We start from the raw sequence: 18,478 nt of genomic DNA, 5'->3' as shown, positions 1-18,478 counted from the left end.
AAATTGCCGTCCTCTTGGCCATCAGGTTCATGCAAACTGTCCGTTTGTTGCCCATCTGTTTGCATAACCTTTTATGGACAGCTCTCGCGATCTTTTCTGGTGCCGTCTTCGGCGTCTTCTTCTTTGTCGGGCCCAACACCGGCAGCACAAGCACCCCCCAGATCACCCCAAGCCGCCATAGCACCCCGAGAACGACCCCTGGGGCCCCACAAGAGCTACCCACAGAAGAACCAGCCCAGGGCCCCAGAACGACAGTTATCGACACAGCCGACGAAACCACGGCCAGCGCAGCGGTACGGGGCACAGCAGGCCGGCACGGCGCCCCACCTGCACCCAACACCTCACCCCCCCCCACAGTCTTGGGCCAGATCCATGACCTTTGTTGTGTGTCTGCATCCCTCTCTGGAGAAGATTTCTAATTTATGTTATTTACATTACCGCCCTGGCTACTCAACGGGCCTCGCGCATTTGTCATTTCCACCGCGCCGTTTTTCAAATGGAAATGAAATAGAATGTAAAGCCTCCCGGGTCAGCCTCGCCAAGACGCTTTAAAGCAGGGAAGGTGCAGGAAAAAAGAAAAAACACGTATTTGCTCATAATAAAACAGCCAAGTCAACATGGGGCTGCAGCAGTGGCACGGTGCAAAGTCCTTTGGCTCTAGTAAACAGCAAAATAATCTTGAGGGCGATGAGGTGCTTTGCTCCCACCATTCCCATGCTGCTCTTGCTTAATTAGAGTGCTGATTGGATGGCTACAGTCCATAAAACAGCCATAACACTGGTTTAATTCAGCTGAGGATCCGCACTGCTTTTTTAACATTGGTTTATAGCATGCAGGTTCCATGACGTCCCCAGATGTCTGTCTGTGTATTATCACGCAGCGAACACACACATTACGGTGAAACACCTCCCGAATTTATGGTCGTCCTGTTCTCACTTCCTCCTCTCTTCCGGCCGTTCAGGGTTCCCTAATCTTCTGTGTCATTGCTCTCCCCCACATCCTAAATAAAGAACATTTTTAGCATGATAAGCACAGACCCCACTGCCCCCCCCCTTTCTGTTGCTCAGCCAGCCTCCGAATGATCAATGGCGCGAGGTTTGCTTCATCTTGACCATCATTAGCTTTCGCCATCACAATAAGAAGAAAAGCTGTGGAGTGAAATCGCCGCTTTCATCATTAGTGTCTGCTGAGTCTCACAGAAACGGCCTGAGTGGAAAACAGCGTTCACTGATGAGCCATAAAGGAGTTATGGTCATTTATGCTAATCGAAGCTACACATAACACATATTTCATTCTGTGTTAAACAAACATTTTTTTCCCCCTCCCTATGAGAAGGGCTGGCATCTATTCCCGTGGGCTGCATCACTACAGCTGGCCTACAGCTGCGATCATAACTTAGCCTCTCCATAATGGGCCTGGCCTCTCAGCAACGCTGACCCGTTCGGCCTGGGACTGCTTGACAGTGGTAATTACACATGCGAGCCATTTAAATGAACGCGGTTAGCTGGTAACAAGCTGAAAGAGTGAAAGGAAGTGATTAGGCACGACTGTGTGCTGAATCATCGGCCACTGGGAAAAACCAAACTGCTGCAGGTGAATATTTGTTTTGCTTTTTTCCCTCCTTCCCCCCAGTAATAGTGGCTCTAATGATGTTTATACTCATGGCGGTAAGCCCAACCATAATGAGAATCTTAAATTGTAGTAAAATGTGGTTTATTTAGACAGAGGCCACGCCATGGCGCAGCGAAATGGAAAGGCTTTTATGTCGTCTGCTCAGGCAGATTGGAATTTTTTTTAAATCTATTTCGTATCAGCAGTTCAAGCTTGAGTCACTCACCTTGTGTTTATTTCAGTTTCCTGTTGAATTGAACGGCATGCTTTTGTTGTCAGCGGAGCCCCGCAGATATGCTCAAAGCCCCAGCTTCACCCCCTTCGCAGATATATAGAAACCCCGAATTTAGCATATCACAATGTTTGACTTTACTGTCGCATGTTTATTTATAGAAGGATTTATAATTACTTTAGCATCAGAAAACATGGGAGATTGCACCCCTCGCCACGGTAATGCATCTAACACACAGGTATTTCACAGCGTAATAAGAAAAGGGGTCCAATTTTAAGACCGTCGTTATTTCATTAACGCTCCCCGTCACAACATCTTCCATTTTCATATTCATAAACACATTTCCTTCAGAATCACGTTTACAGCCCCTGCAGGTGCTCCTGTGGGTGCACAAATCTTTAATTACCCATTAAACACACATTTAAACTTTTATGGATCACTTTTAATGGAATTCCGCAGATCATTTTAAGCGGCAGGACAAAAGAAAAAAAAAAAAAACCAGGCAGAGAAAATCACCTTGGATGCAGCGTGTGACCGGATCCAAACTCCACAGCTCTGCCGGTCTGACAGAAGGAAACGCTGCATTAAGTTGAACAAGACATCAAATTAGGCTTTGTGATTGGTGGCCTTGGCATAGGTCAGTAATAAAGCAGGACACGTCTTTGCTAATACACACCCCCATGCCCAAACACAAGTTCCATAATTATCCTTCACTCAACTTGAAAAACCTGCACAGCAGCAGGACAGTTCCAGCAGCCATTGGCACGAATAACATATTAATGGTATATGCCTGCTCTTGGAATTATAACATTTTTGCAGGGGTTCAATCTGAAATCCATCAAGGATGCGGGGGGAGGGGGCTCATTACTAGTATGTAGCTGAGGAATTATGGGAACAAGGCCCTTCAATGCCCATCTGTCATTACAGGACTGTCAGATGTGCCTTGGCCAGGGAGGCTGTTAAAAGGAGCAAGGGGACTTATCTGCTCAGCTGTAAAATGATTTTCTGTCTCTTGACGAGGTAGTGGAGGTGTGTGTGTGTGAGAGTGTGTGTGTGTGTGTGGTGGGGGTATCAGTGATCTGAGAGTAATTAAGATATGGGTTCACATCACGCAACGGCCTCGCATGTCGGAGACGAGCCGATACAATTGAACGTGAAATAGCTGAGTTTTAAAAGGAGACTTTGATTAATTACAAAATTCTCAAAGGAACGGCCCAACCCCTCTCAAATGGAACGGCACCGCCCCTTCATCTTGAAAAGGCAGGTTATCTTTCTCTGCAGCTCAGTCGCTCGGTTGCTGCAGTGCTTTTTCTGCCAGAGTGAAATGCATCATTATCTCTGTATCAAGCTGTTTCACGTAAAGATTTTCTTTAAAAGGAGCGACAATCGACTTGAATTTCAATAGAGTTTATGACACATGGCCTATCAGCTATAGTCTTTCGGCTCTCGACGCATTCATTGCTAAAGATGCTGATTACAGGGTTCCGGCATTAATATGTATGATACAAATCCCTGGTAATGTCATTCTTAAACTGACGCGAATGTGAAGGAATTCTTTGGCATTTTAGGAAATAGATTAGAGGAGAAGATTGGTCCAACACTATCAGTCAAGCCTCTGACAGAAAGGGAATAAGGTTTTTTAGAAAAATGCTGAACTATGTATTTTACTGTCCGTGGCAGGAACATCAGCCACCTCCGGTATTTATGTGAAGCCATGTGCATTAATTTGGTTAAATTCAAGATTTCCTGGGTTCTATCACCCACAGAAACTAATCACTCGTCTACGGTCTCGTGGGTTATGCAACCAGCGCAGTGGGAAGTGAGTGTGGAAAATAATGACATATTGTAAGAGAAGCAGCTCACTTGGTTTTCTTATGGCTTAATCACCGTGTGCCTTCCCCGTCAGCACCTCTTTGTCCATATAATTTCCTGTGACTCTGTGCTCTATGTGCCGTTAGGTTCCTGTGAGGGACGAGCAGATAGAGTGAACCCCAGGATGCGGAGACGGAGAGGCAGGAAGTCAATATAAAGTCTTTAATGGTGCACAACAAAAAGCTCTCAGCAAAAAAAAAAGGTACCGAGGAGGGACGGGCCGGAAGGTCCAGTGGTAAAAACTCAAAACTCAGCCGAAAGAACAAGAAGAACTAAGAGCAGGAATGTCTGAATAAGAACACCAAAAATCACTGCCAAAATAAGAAGTCTGGTGCAAACGGGCTGGTACAAAAACACCAAAAAACACAGTGCCGTAAGGCCAGGCACGGGAGACAATGGTAATAATCTGGTGGCTGGTTGAACAGGTGAGCAATGCGTTAAGGCGGTTTGATGATGAGAAGATGGGTCACAGGTGTGTCTACTCTGCTCTGGTGATCTGTCCCCTGCCACGCCCACTGCCACGCCCACTGCCAAGGGAGAGAGAAGGACAGATGAGTAAATAGGAAGTGTGATATGCACAAATAATCAACAATCAACTAACCACAAAATACAAACCCTGACATGCACTTTGTAGTAAAGCAGAAATAATTCTATAAAAGTGGCTTGAAGGTGTTTTAAAGTAACGACACTTATCATAGTTCACTGATTCGTTGTATGCAGATAAATCCCTCCTTCATTTAGGAGTCTCTCACAAGCTGCGATGCTTATGAATGATAAAACGTTTCAAGGCAGTAAATCAATCTGCCCCCCCCCCACATCACAAGGTTATTAGACCACTCTTAAATATACTCCACAAAGTTTCCAGTCTGCTTCTCAAACCATGGCTCCCTGGGTCTCCCCGGGTCTGGTTATGAAGACAAATCCCTCCGGTTGTTCCTCTGAGTGCACCATTCACCGATGACAGGAAATTCCTTCATATGGGAGTTGACAGAAATGCAAAAACAAAGGAGGGAACATGGAAAGAAGAGGTCATTTTCCAGTCCAGATAAAGGAGTGGTAAAAGATGATATTTCACCCTGAATAAACAAGCTGGGCCTCACAGAGAGAGGAACGCATCGATCTACCCGACTCCAATCATAATACATCCACTTCTTCCCAAGTTTACTTTCTGGCATTCTATCAGGACGTTCTAAATTATTTTGGGTGACAAATCGCTTTGCGGCTTTGCCCCCCCTGCCTGCTGACTGAAGGGGAACTTCTGATTGCGATCCGTGTGTGTGTGTGTTCCTTTATGTAAAAGTGTTGTCTACTTTGGCGGCATCATCTGCCATCTGGCCTCCAAATACAGGGGCCACATGGTGGTGAAACAAATGTCACCGGTCAAGCCTGCTAATGCCAACGCCCGACAAATGACGTCAGGAGGGGCCCACGCTGTCACAGCCCAGACAAATAACCCTGCCACTGTGTCTCATCCCCTCCTGACCCTTTGCCTCAATGATGGCAAAGGAGATCTAAGAATTAAAGCTTATCCCTGGATGGTAGTTTCTCTGAAAAAGCGCTGAATGCTTAAAAAAACAGTGCAAGGATTAGAGAGACATTTAGGGAGTGTGGGGGGAAAACACTTCTTAGTCTGTTCATCAAAGCCCAGATCTTAAAAAAAGATAAAAAAAGTGAATATTCACACCTGTGGAAATCGTATTAAAGTCGGTGACAGTTAAATATCCGGTAGAGGAAATGGTGAAGAAATTCTGAACACTAGCCAATAAAACGAAACCTTTGGCAAACAAATTTGACTCCCATGCAGACGTAGATCAGATCTAGCATAGCTGTCAATGAAATCTAAGCTCGGCGATGATGGGCAGTAAACGCCGAAATGTGCTGCATAATGTCTGATCTCATCCTGAGCTGAACTTTAAGCCTAATCACTGACTTTTCTCGTGTAACTCTTGAACAGAGGAGCAGCTTCGTTTCGATTTTGGTCTGCAGCTGCACACATGATGCAAACCTGTTAAAAGCCTTTTGTACACAAAGCAAACACTACTATCCTCAGCACCTCCGCCCTTGAGATTGTGGTTAACACATGAGGAATGCAGACAATGTCCTTGGAAAGAATTACTATTTCAATAACAGTTGGCCAGTTTCGTGCCATGCTGTCTCGGGTTTTTATTTACATGCCATGAGATAAACACACATCAGCAATTCTCTGCACTGCTGCGAGGCCAGGGGAAGCTCTGCAAGGTTGAACTGACAAACCGAAGTGACGGAAAAGTACGGTTCAGTTTAGTTTCATGGCTATGCTTTGCATTTTCCGGCTGAAGCCCACCCCCCCATCCCTCGTGCAGCAGTATAGTTAAGGGACCGACGGCTGATCTTGCAGTGATGCACCGTGCTCGAGGACGTCTCAAAGCCCCAGACACATGCTGCAGTGTATGTGCTTCAGCTATAGGCACAGGCACTCGCGGTGACAGATACCGCCCTTTCTCTGCTAATCTCTTCTACACCTCTTCACCAGATGACAAGAGCTACTTTCCCCACAGGCGCACTGGAAAGGAACCAGGTGAAAAAACAATTACAAACGTGCTAGTTGGTGGAACACTTATCTCCATCTCATTGCACCACCCCCCCGCCCCCCCTCCCTCCCTCCCTCACAGAATATAATGCACATAAACGGCAGCATGACTTAATGAGTTGGACCATTTTTAAACAGTCATTTTGTAGTTGTGAAAGCCTGCAGTGGTAGTAGTTTCATAAGCGTGAACATATTTGCTGGTCGTCTGGCAGTGGCAGCAGAGAGTAAAATTGCAAAACTTAATATGCCTTTAAAAAAACAACAACAGCGGTAACATCACAAGTGCTGCACCCATATGGTCTGTTTGTAGCTGTCTGGCAACAAGCAGTTGTTAAATTACAGATTATCCCCGTATTACCGACGGGGATGAAGCTCGTCATACATCCCTCAAGCCAAAGCATCGGCCTCCAGCTTTGCTGGCTGCGCTGTGCGCACAGATGACCACACGTATAAAAAGCTTCACACATGAGTGCATGAATGTGTACACACACACACACGGACAGAGAGCACAAACACAAACCCACCAGCTGCCATATGCAATAAAGAAACAAGAAGACCTACTATTTTACACATCCACAGGGGGTCAATAACTCATTAGAGTGGCGGAAAGGCAGAGGCATCTGGGGGGAGATTGTGTGGTTGGAGATGGGCTTTTGTAGCCGTGGGACGCTCACCTGAGGATATACCATGTCATGGTACCCAGAGGTCATGAGGACAATTCATGACTTCATTAACAGGATGCAATAAAACACAGCAGGGAGTTTCCAAGCCTGAAGTAGGGTGCTATGTGAAAGTTACTTGTTTTATTCGTCTTGAGCCTTTCTCTTACTTTTCGGGGGTTTTCACTGCTCATCCTATTGCCAATTTCTTTATTACCCCCTTATCCCTTGTCAAGAACTTTGCATTTAATTGAAGCGCTCCATAAAAGTTCAGTTTATTAACAGACTTCCATCCAACAGTCGGCTCGGTGCAGCAAATGATCCCGGTATGATCGTCTCTAAAGGTGCTGTGGATGCTGAAGACAAGTATTTGGACCGTAGATGGTTCGTTCTGCTAACGTGGCCTAAACATATGCTGTAAAATACTTCACTGCAGCAATGTATTTTACAGCATATGTTTAGGATTCAAACATTTCAAATGGCGACTGCCCTTCAGTTGTGCCTTAACAAGCCTTAGCGTGTCTCCAGTGAAGGGGACACATCTGTTTAATCATCTCAATCACTGGAGCTGGCCCTGACTAAATATAGACCACAGGAACAGGCTGTAAGCTGCACTAACATCCCACAGTGGACAACCTTGATGCCAGTGGACCCAATGTGTGGAAGTTGGCTTTGCATGTGTGAGGATACATTAACTTGTAAATGACTGTCAGCATACTTATTTTTGTTTTTTTTGGGATGCATCTTCTGCAAAACGTGGATCATAATATAAAGTACCTCTTTACAAAAGTCTCAGTCCGGCGGTGCAAGTTCAAGGCGTCAGCAGGCGCTATCTGGCTTGACAAGAGCCTGATTATGTGTCATTACAACTGGATGCTACCCGCTAGCCATAATGTCTGCATGTTGTAGTTTTTTTACATTTACATATTGATTTTTACACCCAGATCAGTGATTTCCATCATTCAGCTGATGTACAAAAGCGTTCCACTATTACTGAATTAGTTGTTCAACCTTGTTAAGGACATATGCTAATTATTTGGTCTAAAGAGTAAATCCATAAACACACAGATGATGTAATTAAAATCATCTGCGCAGCGTCGTTTCGACACCAATCGTCTGAAATGTCCTTGGAATTTCTTGGGACGGCGCGGTCATGGAGTCTGCCAGCACCTTGGGTGATGAAATTATGTTGGTGCCATCACAGTAAAAATAGCTGATTCTACACAGGAAGAGTCAAGCTCATTTAATTAAAGGCCTGCATCTGGTTGCTGGAACATTGCAAAGAACAACCTGACAAAAAAAACAAAGAGAGAAATGGCAAAAATCCTAATAAAAGACGACTGCACTTTTGCTCATTTTAACATTATTTAGTATTATGTATAAATCAATACAAAGCATGAAGCACAGAATCTGGAATAACAACTACCATTTATTTTCACTTTGTCAAACACATAAGATAAGCTTCTTCATTTAATGAGGACAATATTATCTTTTTCTTTGAGAAATATAATCAAGTCAGAATATTTTTGACAAATTACCTCCTTTTGTTTAAATTATAGGACATGTAAATCCTAAATCACAACTCTGGCTGCCTTTTAAATTAAAATACAGTGGCTATTTGTGCTCTGACAAGCTTGTGGCTATGCTTTGGCATCCCACCTCAGCTGGGATGCCTGCGTTTGGTGCCATTTGGCAACCACCGGAATATTTAAATGCCCTGATGAATACATAGCCCCTGGGCCTGACTGCTCAAACTGAACACTGAGTGTGCTCTGACATGCTCAGCATACACTAATAGGACTTCTGACAGTCCTGTGCATTCATCCTACAAAAAACTGAGCACTGTGCCAGAGGGGACCAGAGGCTGAGTGTGAATGTAGTGCAGATGTACTGAAGATCTGGAGAACAAAAGGCCACAGGTCTGACTCAAATGTGTCCATCAGCAACTGTCCTTGAGCAAGATACTGGGGCATCAAAAATTAGAGTACAATACTTTGGATGAATTTTTCAAATTAGGACAAATTCACCTTTTTTTCCAGGGCTGATAGGCTGGGTCAAAGAGGACTATGCATCCTCCAGAACCTCTGACCCTGTTTGTCTTCAGGCTGGACTCTGCAACCCCGATGTGTTTAGCTATAGTTGGAGAAGAGCCACAGGAAAACCAATGCGCAAACAAACGCAGCGGTGGCGCTGTCCGTGGTGCTGAAGTAAAGGAACGGCTAAAGCGGGACGGACAGCCTGTCCGTGGCGCTGTCCGTGGTGCTGAAGTAAAGGACCGGCCAAGCGGGAGCGCTCTTTATGCTCCAAACCGTGAATCCGAAGCCAAACATGGGCCCACGCCGCAACACATGCTTCACGGTGGAACACTCGAATCCACTTTGCCGATGCCATTGTGGTGTTAAGAGACATTTCATTGATTATGCTTATTTTTTTGTGTGTGGAAAATGTCAGCGGAGAAGTGGAGCCCGATGATGTTGACCTTTTTCCCGACGTGTAACTCCTTTGAAAAGCATCACAGAACGAGCCGATCCAATAAACACTATCGATCGCCATTTGTTGCACATCTGAAGCCCGCATATCTATACCGCTTTAAAAAGAAAGATCCCAAATGAACTTAAATAATCCATTTCGAAATCATATGAGCAGCATGGCTCCATGCGGCTGGACTCCGACAAATTTTTTTTGCAACAGTTTAATTCGAAAAAAACAAAACAAAAAAAAACTCAGCTACCTGAGTGGAATCAGATTTGGTTTTTTTGCTCTCCTTATAGGGGATTTTTTATTTTTGAACGAACAAAGGAGGGCATCGAGAGGTACAAGTGTGCGGTGGGAGGGACGCCGAGCGTCAACTTGAGGTTTTGGAGATGGCGACTGTCATTACGCATCGAACAGTCTCCCGGAGCGAAGCAGCAGAGGAATTTCTGGGTGCAGATATATAGGACCACTCCTCTCTCTGCATATGATTTTCCCCTCCTCTCGCCACAGTCGGGGCTCGGTTGTGAGGAGGGGGAGGGTGGTCTTGCAGTCGACGGGAGGAACAGGAGTTTATTGAGGAGTATAGCTGCAAGGGGAGGAAAAAAAAAAAAAAACCCGCATGCAACCGAGCGCCGTTTCCTCGCGAACGGTGAGAAGGGAGAAAAGCGTGAAATATCGCGCTCGGACGAATGACCAATCTGTGGTGAGAAACTGCCTCTTGAATTGTTTAACTTGTTGATACGACCGTTATTCTGCCCGCTTTTCTTTTCACGTCTGGCCGCAGTGGCAGGATAGAGATGCGGGTGGCGGAAGATATATGTATCTTTTATTAAACTCACCGCGGATGCAGTTTTTAAAGATCAGTCTTGTACCGAAGGTTTGTGGTTTTTCCGTTACTCGCATTTTCATATAGATTTTTTTTTTGTTGTGTGTTTATTGGCGGCTGACGGGTTTTGAAAACCAATTCGTATTTTTTTTTTTTGCCGCAAAGTGAGCTCCCATAAATGAACAATTCCGACGAGGGAAAAGGCTGGAGTGCGATACTCAACAGTGCGACGCGCAGGATCAGGATAGTAAATGGGTTTGTGCATGTCTCCTTATCACGCTGCAATCCTCTAACCGACAGCGTCTCCTATCTCTGCATCCATTCTGCTTGTTCTCCCTGCAGATGCGATCCGTCTCTGCGCCGTTCATATAGCACTGTGATAACCGGAGCGGGGCTGCGCTAGAGAGAGACACGGACAGGTCAGCATGGCAGCAGGTGTAGCGGCGTGGCTCCCGTTCGCCCGGGCGGCGGCCATAGGATGGATGCCCGTGGCGAGCACCCCGATGCCCATCCCTCCCCAAGACAAGAAGAAGGGCAAGGACGGACTCATCATCCTCAACGTGAGTGGGACCAAGTTCCAGACGTGGCGGACCACTTTGGAGAGATACCCGGACACTTTGCTGGGGAGCACAGAGAGGGACTTCTTTTTCCACGAGGAGACGCACGAGTACTTTTTTGACCGCGACCCGGACATTTTTAGACACATCCTCAATTTCTACCGCACGGGGAAACTCCACTACCCGCGCCAGGAGTGCATATCCGCGTACGACGAGGAGCTCGCGTTCTTCGGCATCATACCGGAGATCATCGGAGACTGCTGCTACGAGGAGTACAAGGACCGGAGGCGCGAGAACGCAGAGAGGCTCCAAGACGACGAGGAGATGGACATGAACAATGACGTCACGCCGGTGAACCTGACGCACCGGGAGTACCTGTGGCGGGCTTTTGAGAACCCTCACACCAGCACCTTGGCGCTGGTCTTCTACTACGTCACAGGCTTCTTCATCGCCATATCAGTGATGGCCAACGTGGTGGAGACGGTCCCATGTGGCACTTTGGCCAACAGGTCAAAGGACGTTTCCTGCGGCGACCGTTACGCGCTGGCTTTCTTTTGTTTGGACACGGCGTGCGTCATGATATTCACCGTTGAGTATCTCCTCCGTTTGATCGCAGCTCCCAGCCGGTACAGGTTCGTGAAAAGTGTGATGAGCGTCATCGACGTGGTCGCCATCATGCCTTATTACATCGGACTGGTCATGACGGACAACGACCAGGTGAGCGGGGCTTTCGTCACGCTGAGAGTCTTCCGCGTCTTTCGGATTTTCAAGTTCTCCCGGCACTCGGCGGGGCTGCGCATCCTGGGCTACACCTTGAAGAGTTGCGCGTCCGAGCTGGGCTTCCTGCTCTTCTCCCTCACCATGGCCATCATCATCTTTGCCACGGTCATGTTTTATGCAGAAAAAGGCTCCACGGCCAGCAAGTTCACCAGCATCCCCGCAGCGTTTTGGTACACCATCGTCACCATGACAACACTGGGGTAGGTATATCTTCAAAGCTCATCATAAATCACCGCCTCAAATTGCTTTGTGTGTGTGTGTGTGAGTGTGTGTGTGTGTGTGTGTGTGTGTGTGTGTGTGTGTGTGTGTGTGTGTGGTGGGTGGGGGGACACTTCACAGAACATTCAGGCCAATCAGTTACTTCATTATTACCACATTAATGAAGTATTTTTATTTTATATTTCTAATTCCTGCAGAGTTAAATTACCTTGAAGAGAAACCCTAATTAGCACGAATGGCCGGCTACTGTTTGAACTAATCGTGGTGCAGCCACAGGTGTGCATTTATTGCGCCCCCCCCCCCCCCCCCCCCATGAGAGAGGTGATTTATTGCGACGTCTTGTGCGCCATTCACCGCCTATCAACGAGCCCACATCTCAAGAACAAATAGAACCCATCCAAAGGTAAGGCCTCGCGGGGGCGGGGGTCCTTGCTCGATCTGGAGCTCACGCACGCACGCACACACGCACACACGCTTTCCCTCGCTCTCTGCCTCCCTCGTTAAAGAGGCACAGTAAACATTTTGATGCCAATTACATGCTCACGATCAACATCAGATGAACAATGTGCTGAAGCAGCATCAAATAATTAAACCTCTTAATACGATTACATCAGATTAATTTGTATTGATGAGCGCAGCCCCCCTTCATCTCCTCGGCGCTGATTATTATCCTCAGAATTGTTCTTGTTATTTTTTTGAACACTATTTCTCTCCAGCTCCGCATTCTTCTCCCTTTGCTTTCCAAGGTGCTGAAAAGTTGTGCCAATGAGCCGATTGGATTCCATTTGTTTCTCATCGCTTTCATGCGAATAGAACGAATGCGGCGTTTTTGGCTGCCTACAATGGAAGGCGACGATGTACAGTCCGAAATAATAAACAGATCATTTGTGTAGCGACTCCAACAGTGTGTTAGCCCCCCCTCCCCCCATCCACGGCTGAGACTAGAAAAGAAGTGAAAATAACAGCCTTTCATTTTAAAGTAATAAAATCACACATTGCAAAACAAATTGCCACAGGGTGTGCTGATTGAGTGTGCCGGCCTGCGTGTGTGTGCACATGTGCACCTTTCTGTATCATTTAGCTTTATCTACTGCATGAATATTTAACTCCATGTAATCCCTATTCATTTTGTTGTTGTTGTTGTTGTTGTTTATGTGTTTGGTATCAACCCCTGCTGGTTTTGTTTGCCCTCGTAGCTGCATTGGTGCAGCAGCCACTCTGCATTTGGTTAGCCTGGGGCTAAGCATAAACATGTGCTATTATTCCAATCATTATTCTTAATGGTCAATACACCAACCTCTACAGCTGATGTCATGTTGTGGATGACATTCAATTATAGCATTTTCTGCCCTCTTTAATGGCTCTCAGTCAGTACCAGTAAAGCTACCACTCACCCTGAAAATGACCAGTGATGTGCATGAAAGAGCTGACGCCTCAAATGTGACGCTGCACTGCCCATTCTCTCAATTTGGATTCAAAGTGCAGGTGAACGATGAGCTATGTGTAAAATGGTCCGTGATTTATCTTTTGGGGGAGAAACAAAGTCATTGCTGCGTTCAGCTCCCAATCCCCCTTGTGCCGCTTAAGATGGATGGAGAAGGATGTTCCTGCTGCGCAAGAACAAAACAGAAATGTCCTTGATAATGGGGACATTTCTGTCACTCCATTGTGAACCCCCGAAAGCCTGGATGACAGCTCTACAACCTCAAGCTGAAGCCTCTCAGCGGTGCAGAATGCTGCATCGAGGACCACCGGTGAAGATGCTGAACGGCCATCAGTGTGAGACAAAGGTGGCTCCCTCTCACGATCCATCATCGTCTCGAGGGGTGTGTTTAAGACCAGACCACCGCACAGGAGCTGACTAGTGGTTCATGCAAGTGAGGAAAATATCTCTCATCTATGCTCCTACAATAACTTTCAAATGCTTACCTGATCGGGGGGAGGCAGTGAGATGCTGTATTCTGATGGCTCTTTCAAGATCTCAGCGTGCAGAAAAATTGATCCGTGACCAAAAAGTTATTTATGTCAGATATGAATGGGGAAGTATTTTTGTTCGGTTGGCGACAAATACATTCTTTATAGCGGCTGCGCTACTGGCTGGAACCTCCTTTTGAAGTATTTGATTTCATTCTGATAGCCAATGATGCTTTACGTCTGCATGCTATCGTGATGCCTTTCCACTACATATATTTTCAATTTCCCTGCCTCACACCCTGTGGAAGTAAAGACAGTGGCATGCGCTCTCCCCCTGCTGATGGCCCATTGATTGTGCTTAAGCAGACGTGCAGACATTTGGGGGGGGGGGGTGCAGGGCTTCCTGTTCAGAGGCACTTGGCAGGCAGCCTGAATGAAAAGGAAGGGTGCCTGAAGACCAGAGCAGAATCAATAGCATTGTGCAACTGCGTGTCACACCTCTGTGTGTGTCTACTGCTCGGTGCCACCAAACACAGGACAAGAACCACTTATCCCTCCTTATTTATTGTGCCTAATCTCTGTGGCTGCTTTTGGATACCTGACAAAGAGCAATCTGCCTCTGTGGGGAAACTGATGCCAAGATCTCCAGGAATTGGGTGACTGGGTGTAATATATAAGATTTTTTTATCTGCAGTGTTACATTTTGCAGTATCCTTTAAAACTGCACTAAAAACTCCATCTCCCAGAAATGTATATTTATAGATAGGTACAGCAGTTTTCAGCCTCAGATGCATTTATAAGGGTAAAGTAATCGATGCTCACATACAATTTTAGCCAGCCAGAGTGAAATACTGCATATTTGTGCTGCATTGCAATTGCAGGGAGATAGTCAGAATGACGGCGGCCATACAAAGTGCAAGGCTTCAGGAGTCACAGTTTGATTCTAGCCTGCGGCTGTGTTTAGGAAAAATTTAAAAAGCCACAGAATAAAAAAAACCATTACATTTCCTCCCAGTGAATATTTTGCTGATATATTCTGCTTCAACGTTGTTAAGAACTTTCCTCATTTGTTAATCACAAACATTTCCTCATTAAGTTAATAATAAATTTAATTGGTCAGCATTACATTTCCCCTATATGAACATATTTACTGTGGAAAATTAGTCGGATCTAAACCTAATTTCAAGGAGAAACAGCACTATTTTGATTTAGCATTGCTCATTCAAGGCAGTCATATCTCAATATACATCTATAGTGCTACTCTTTATTAGTCTTGAATCCGATGGCGTAGTGTTTTCCTGCTCTCGTTTTTTTCACCAGACGATCCGAACAGTCAGGGTGAATTAACTGCAGTGGGAGTTTTTTTGTGTGCTTCAGATCTTTTAAGTGATTTAAGGTGTAATGGAGTGCACTGTTGTGAGCAGCTGTGAAAACGGTGCAAGTCAAGCACAACCCACAGGGGAAGAGTGTGGGGAGGACAGGATATAGTCTGGACACGTTCCTCTGGACGTAAACAACTACAGGCCTTCCCCCTTTGTCGTGAACATTTCCCTCCCCATCCTCAAGGAAATGTTTTCATCCGTTTCCTCGTGATGACGCCGACGAGAGAGATCATCCAATTGCTGGTTTACTGCAGCAAATTCTCACTGCATTGTCCGACAGCGCGGCAAACATGGACGCGTGTCACACTCGACAAACGTGGAATTTATCGCCGCGCTGCTCGTCTGTGCCACGGCTCCACCCACCAAACAGGAAAGGCGTGACAAGTGAGATTCATGAGACAGAGGTGGAAAGGTTAACAGACGTAAGGGTCACTGTAGGGCCCATAAAACACATCAAGGAGAACCATTATCTTGCTTGCCAGGTTCGACGCCTCAACCCAATAGTAATCAAAGCCTACGATGTAAAGCGTTCACGTCAATGCGGTACTGAGCGAAGCCTTTTGAAGAGCAACATCCCCCCCCCGCCCCTCTGTCTGTCTCTCTCTCTGCAGGCCAAATGTAAGTGAAATGTACAGGAACCATCTAGAGGCCCACTGAATCTGTACCCAAGAGATAACAAATGTATTCTTGATGATATAGGACTCATGTGGTTGAATAAATTACAGTGCCTCTGGCAGGCAATGCAGATGACTTTCACTCTTTTTTTCTTCTTCTCAACTGAGTGCGACAGTCAGTGAGAACATTTGGTGTGTTTCAGTGTTTCATTATGTACTGCGATGGGTGTCATTGTTTGTGTTCAGCAGAATACATTACGCCACTTGGCATTGTGTACGTTATGCACATTATGAAAATCAGCAATCCATTATGAGCGACGTGACGTATTAGCGAGTAAAGCAGAGGCGGCTGACGGGAGACGCGTGAGCTGCCATTAGCCTGTAAGCTCACGCTGCCCCTCCAGGTGCTTGATAGGGGAGCAGAGGTGATGCTAATAAGAGGCCGGTATAATAGTCCTGAAGTGACAGGTGACTTAATGAGGGGAACCCGGCACTGGAAATGTGTCCTGCGTGCAGCTCCTTTTCAGCTCATGCAAATGACTGCAGAATGGAAGAGGGAGAGGGAGAGATGGGAAACAGGCAGCATTCTTCATTAGAGATTACACTCATAGAGAAAGAGCGAAACCAAAAATAATCAAGCCTCGGCATTTAAAAAAAAAAGAAAGAGACGTCTTCAATGTGAAAAAGAAACATGTGGTCAGGTCAGGCCTGAAGTACAAAACCGATTGTGGCCAGCTGAAAGGATGATGTGAGAATACTGGGTGTGTGAATTGACTTTTAAAAGCAGGCATGCGTCACTGCAGATGGTCGGATTGATAAATAATCTATATGGCAAGGACAAAATGGCTGTCTCTTCATTTGATTCGATTTCAACAATCCGTCTTCGAGGCAGAATCCATAACACTAATTCCATGTTTTTCTTTCTTTCTTTCATTAATTCACATTGGATTAGCTGTATTATGCAGGGAAAGAGACTAGCACGTTTGGAACTTGGGACCGTAGTGTGAGGACATAAAATACGGCATCAGTGTTTTATACTGCTCAGCAGTTTTATCTTCTTTGTATTGCAAGTAACGTCAAAGATTAATGGAATTTCCAAGAGCAAGATTAAAGTTACTCGGGAATGAATGCAGCGTCACTGCATTAGAGGGAGATATGTGAGGAAACACATCCCCTCAATTTCATTGTTGTTAGAAAGCATTTGCTCTTTCTGGCTCCACTTCTATCCAATCGGGCCGTCCAGAAACCCTGACCCAGCTTGAGTGAATTGATGAAAGGGCCATATATTTCCTTTTATGTCCCGTCCTGAAAGTTGATTCATCGTAAAAGATATCGGATGTAGTGTACGCCAGATCGCTGGATTGAATGGCGTGCAAATGATAAACCCAACAGCTATCTCCTGCTCCACTGCGACATGGCTTATTTACATATACGCTGCATTTACATACAGATGGGAATGGCTTGTCTGCTCATGGAGATTGGAATGCGGACGCACATAATGCCCCCTCATCACTTAGCACGAAACGTATAACAGCGTCCAAAGTGAATTCTGTTCGTATTAGATCCACACATCTTAGATATCCTGTTAGTGTCACCTTTTGACAGAAAAATATACATGATTTTCTGATTGTCAGGATGTTTGTAGCGATTATTCTCAATGCTAAATTTTGATTTTGATCCAACAGCAAGTAGCACTGTGGACAGATTTACCAGCATCTATCTGGGTATTGTCCAGAGTACACCGTCATTCATTATTACCACATCATCTTCATCTGCCTCAGCATCATCATCCTCATCCTCATCATCTTACTATAGATGCCATACTATACTTTCTAATGACTTGCTTGTTTGAAGAAAGACTCATTCAAGTTATAAATACATTACATTAATAAGACTGCGCATCTAATTTTCTTTTAGTATCGATCCCGCTGATGCAAGTATCAATACTGAATATCAGTGTGTGTGTTATGGTGAGAATGATAACCTCCCCTTCTCTTTGAGTTTGTGTCATGCAATTAATTAGTTTGTTGCAGCGGAGGCTGCAGGGGTTTCAGGTGGCACCCCCCAAAAAACCACAACTCCATCGTCGCACTGCAGTGGCAGATCACATGACTGGTCAAAGATATGGTTGTTCATTCAGGTCATGTACAGCTTGTTAGAGGTTTCTGTTTGGCTTCTAACAGTATTGTTCTGTGAGGCCCTAACAGGGGAGTAGAAATACTTCCCAAACTTGTTGAAGAAAGTTCGTCTTGAAGAGTTGCTGCTCTCAAGCCCGAGGCCTCTCGGCAAAAACTCACCGTCTGCTTTGGTCTGATCCCAGCCTTCATGGTAGTATCGTTCCTTTAGCTATTGATCCCACTACTCCCACAATACAATGCAACACTGGTAAACACGAGTAAAAAATAATAAAATAATATCAACACCATTTACAGTATGACATACAACCCACAGAAATACAGAAATGCAAATACAGAAACACAACAAAAGAGATGCTTCCAGAAATAAATAACTCAAACACGCCAGAGAGATTCAGGGATTCAGGGAGTCGCTGGAGAGGGCTTCTCATCAGCGATGCAGAAAAAGGACTGTTTTTATTTTAGTGTATGTTCTCTGTTGCCGTGATTCCAATATTTTCAGGGAAACATTACAGCATTCACCTTTTCCCCAACGGCTCCTTTGTTCGTCGATTTTTCTCGTCCCCTGCTATCATAAATTGTGTCGCAGACGTTCTGCAGCATCTCCACATTTGACTTGGCTTTTCGATTTGC

The 18,478-nt window shown here is 45.5% G+C and overlaps 1 protein-coding gene across 1 annotated transcript; it reads left to right on the top strand.

Annotated features, from left to right (window-relative positions):
• Positions 1 to 10,669: 10,669 nt before the first annotated feature.
• Positions 10,670 to 11,785, top strand: LOC137894146 (A-type voltage-gated potassium channel KCND2-like). The gene has a single exon (XM_068739621.1). It carries the CDS (start codon positions 10,670 to 10,672, stop codon positions 11,783 to 11,785), a length of 1,116 nt encoding a protein of 371 aa, XP_068595722.1.
• The last annotated feature ends 6,693 nt before the right edge of the window (positions 11,786 to 18,478 follow it).

This window comes from Brachionichthys hirsutus, chromosome 5 (genome assembly GCF_040956055.1).
Source record: "Brachionichthys hirsutus isolate HB-005 chromosome 5, CSIRO-AGI_Bhir_v1, whole genome shotgun sequence".
Lineage (NCBI taxonomy): Eukaryota > Metazoa > Chordata > Actinopteri > Lophiiformes > Brachionichthyidae > Brachionichthys > Brachionichthys hirsutus.
The sequence above is the reverse complement of the archived record's forward strand: the minus strand, read 5'-3'. Positions and strand labels throughout refer to the sequence as shown.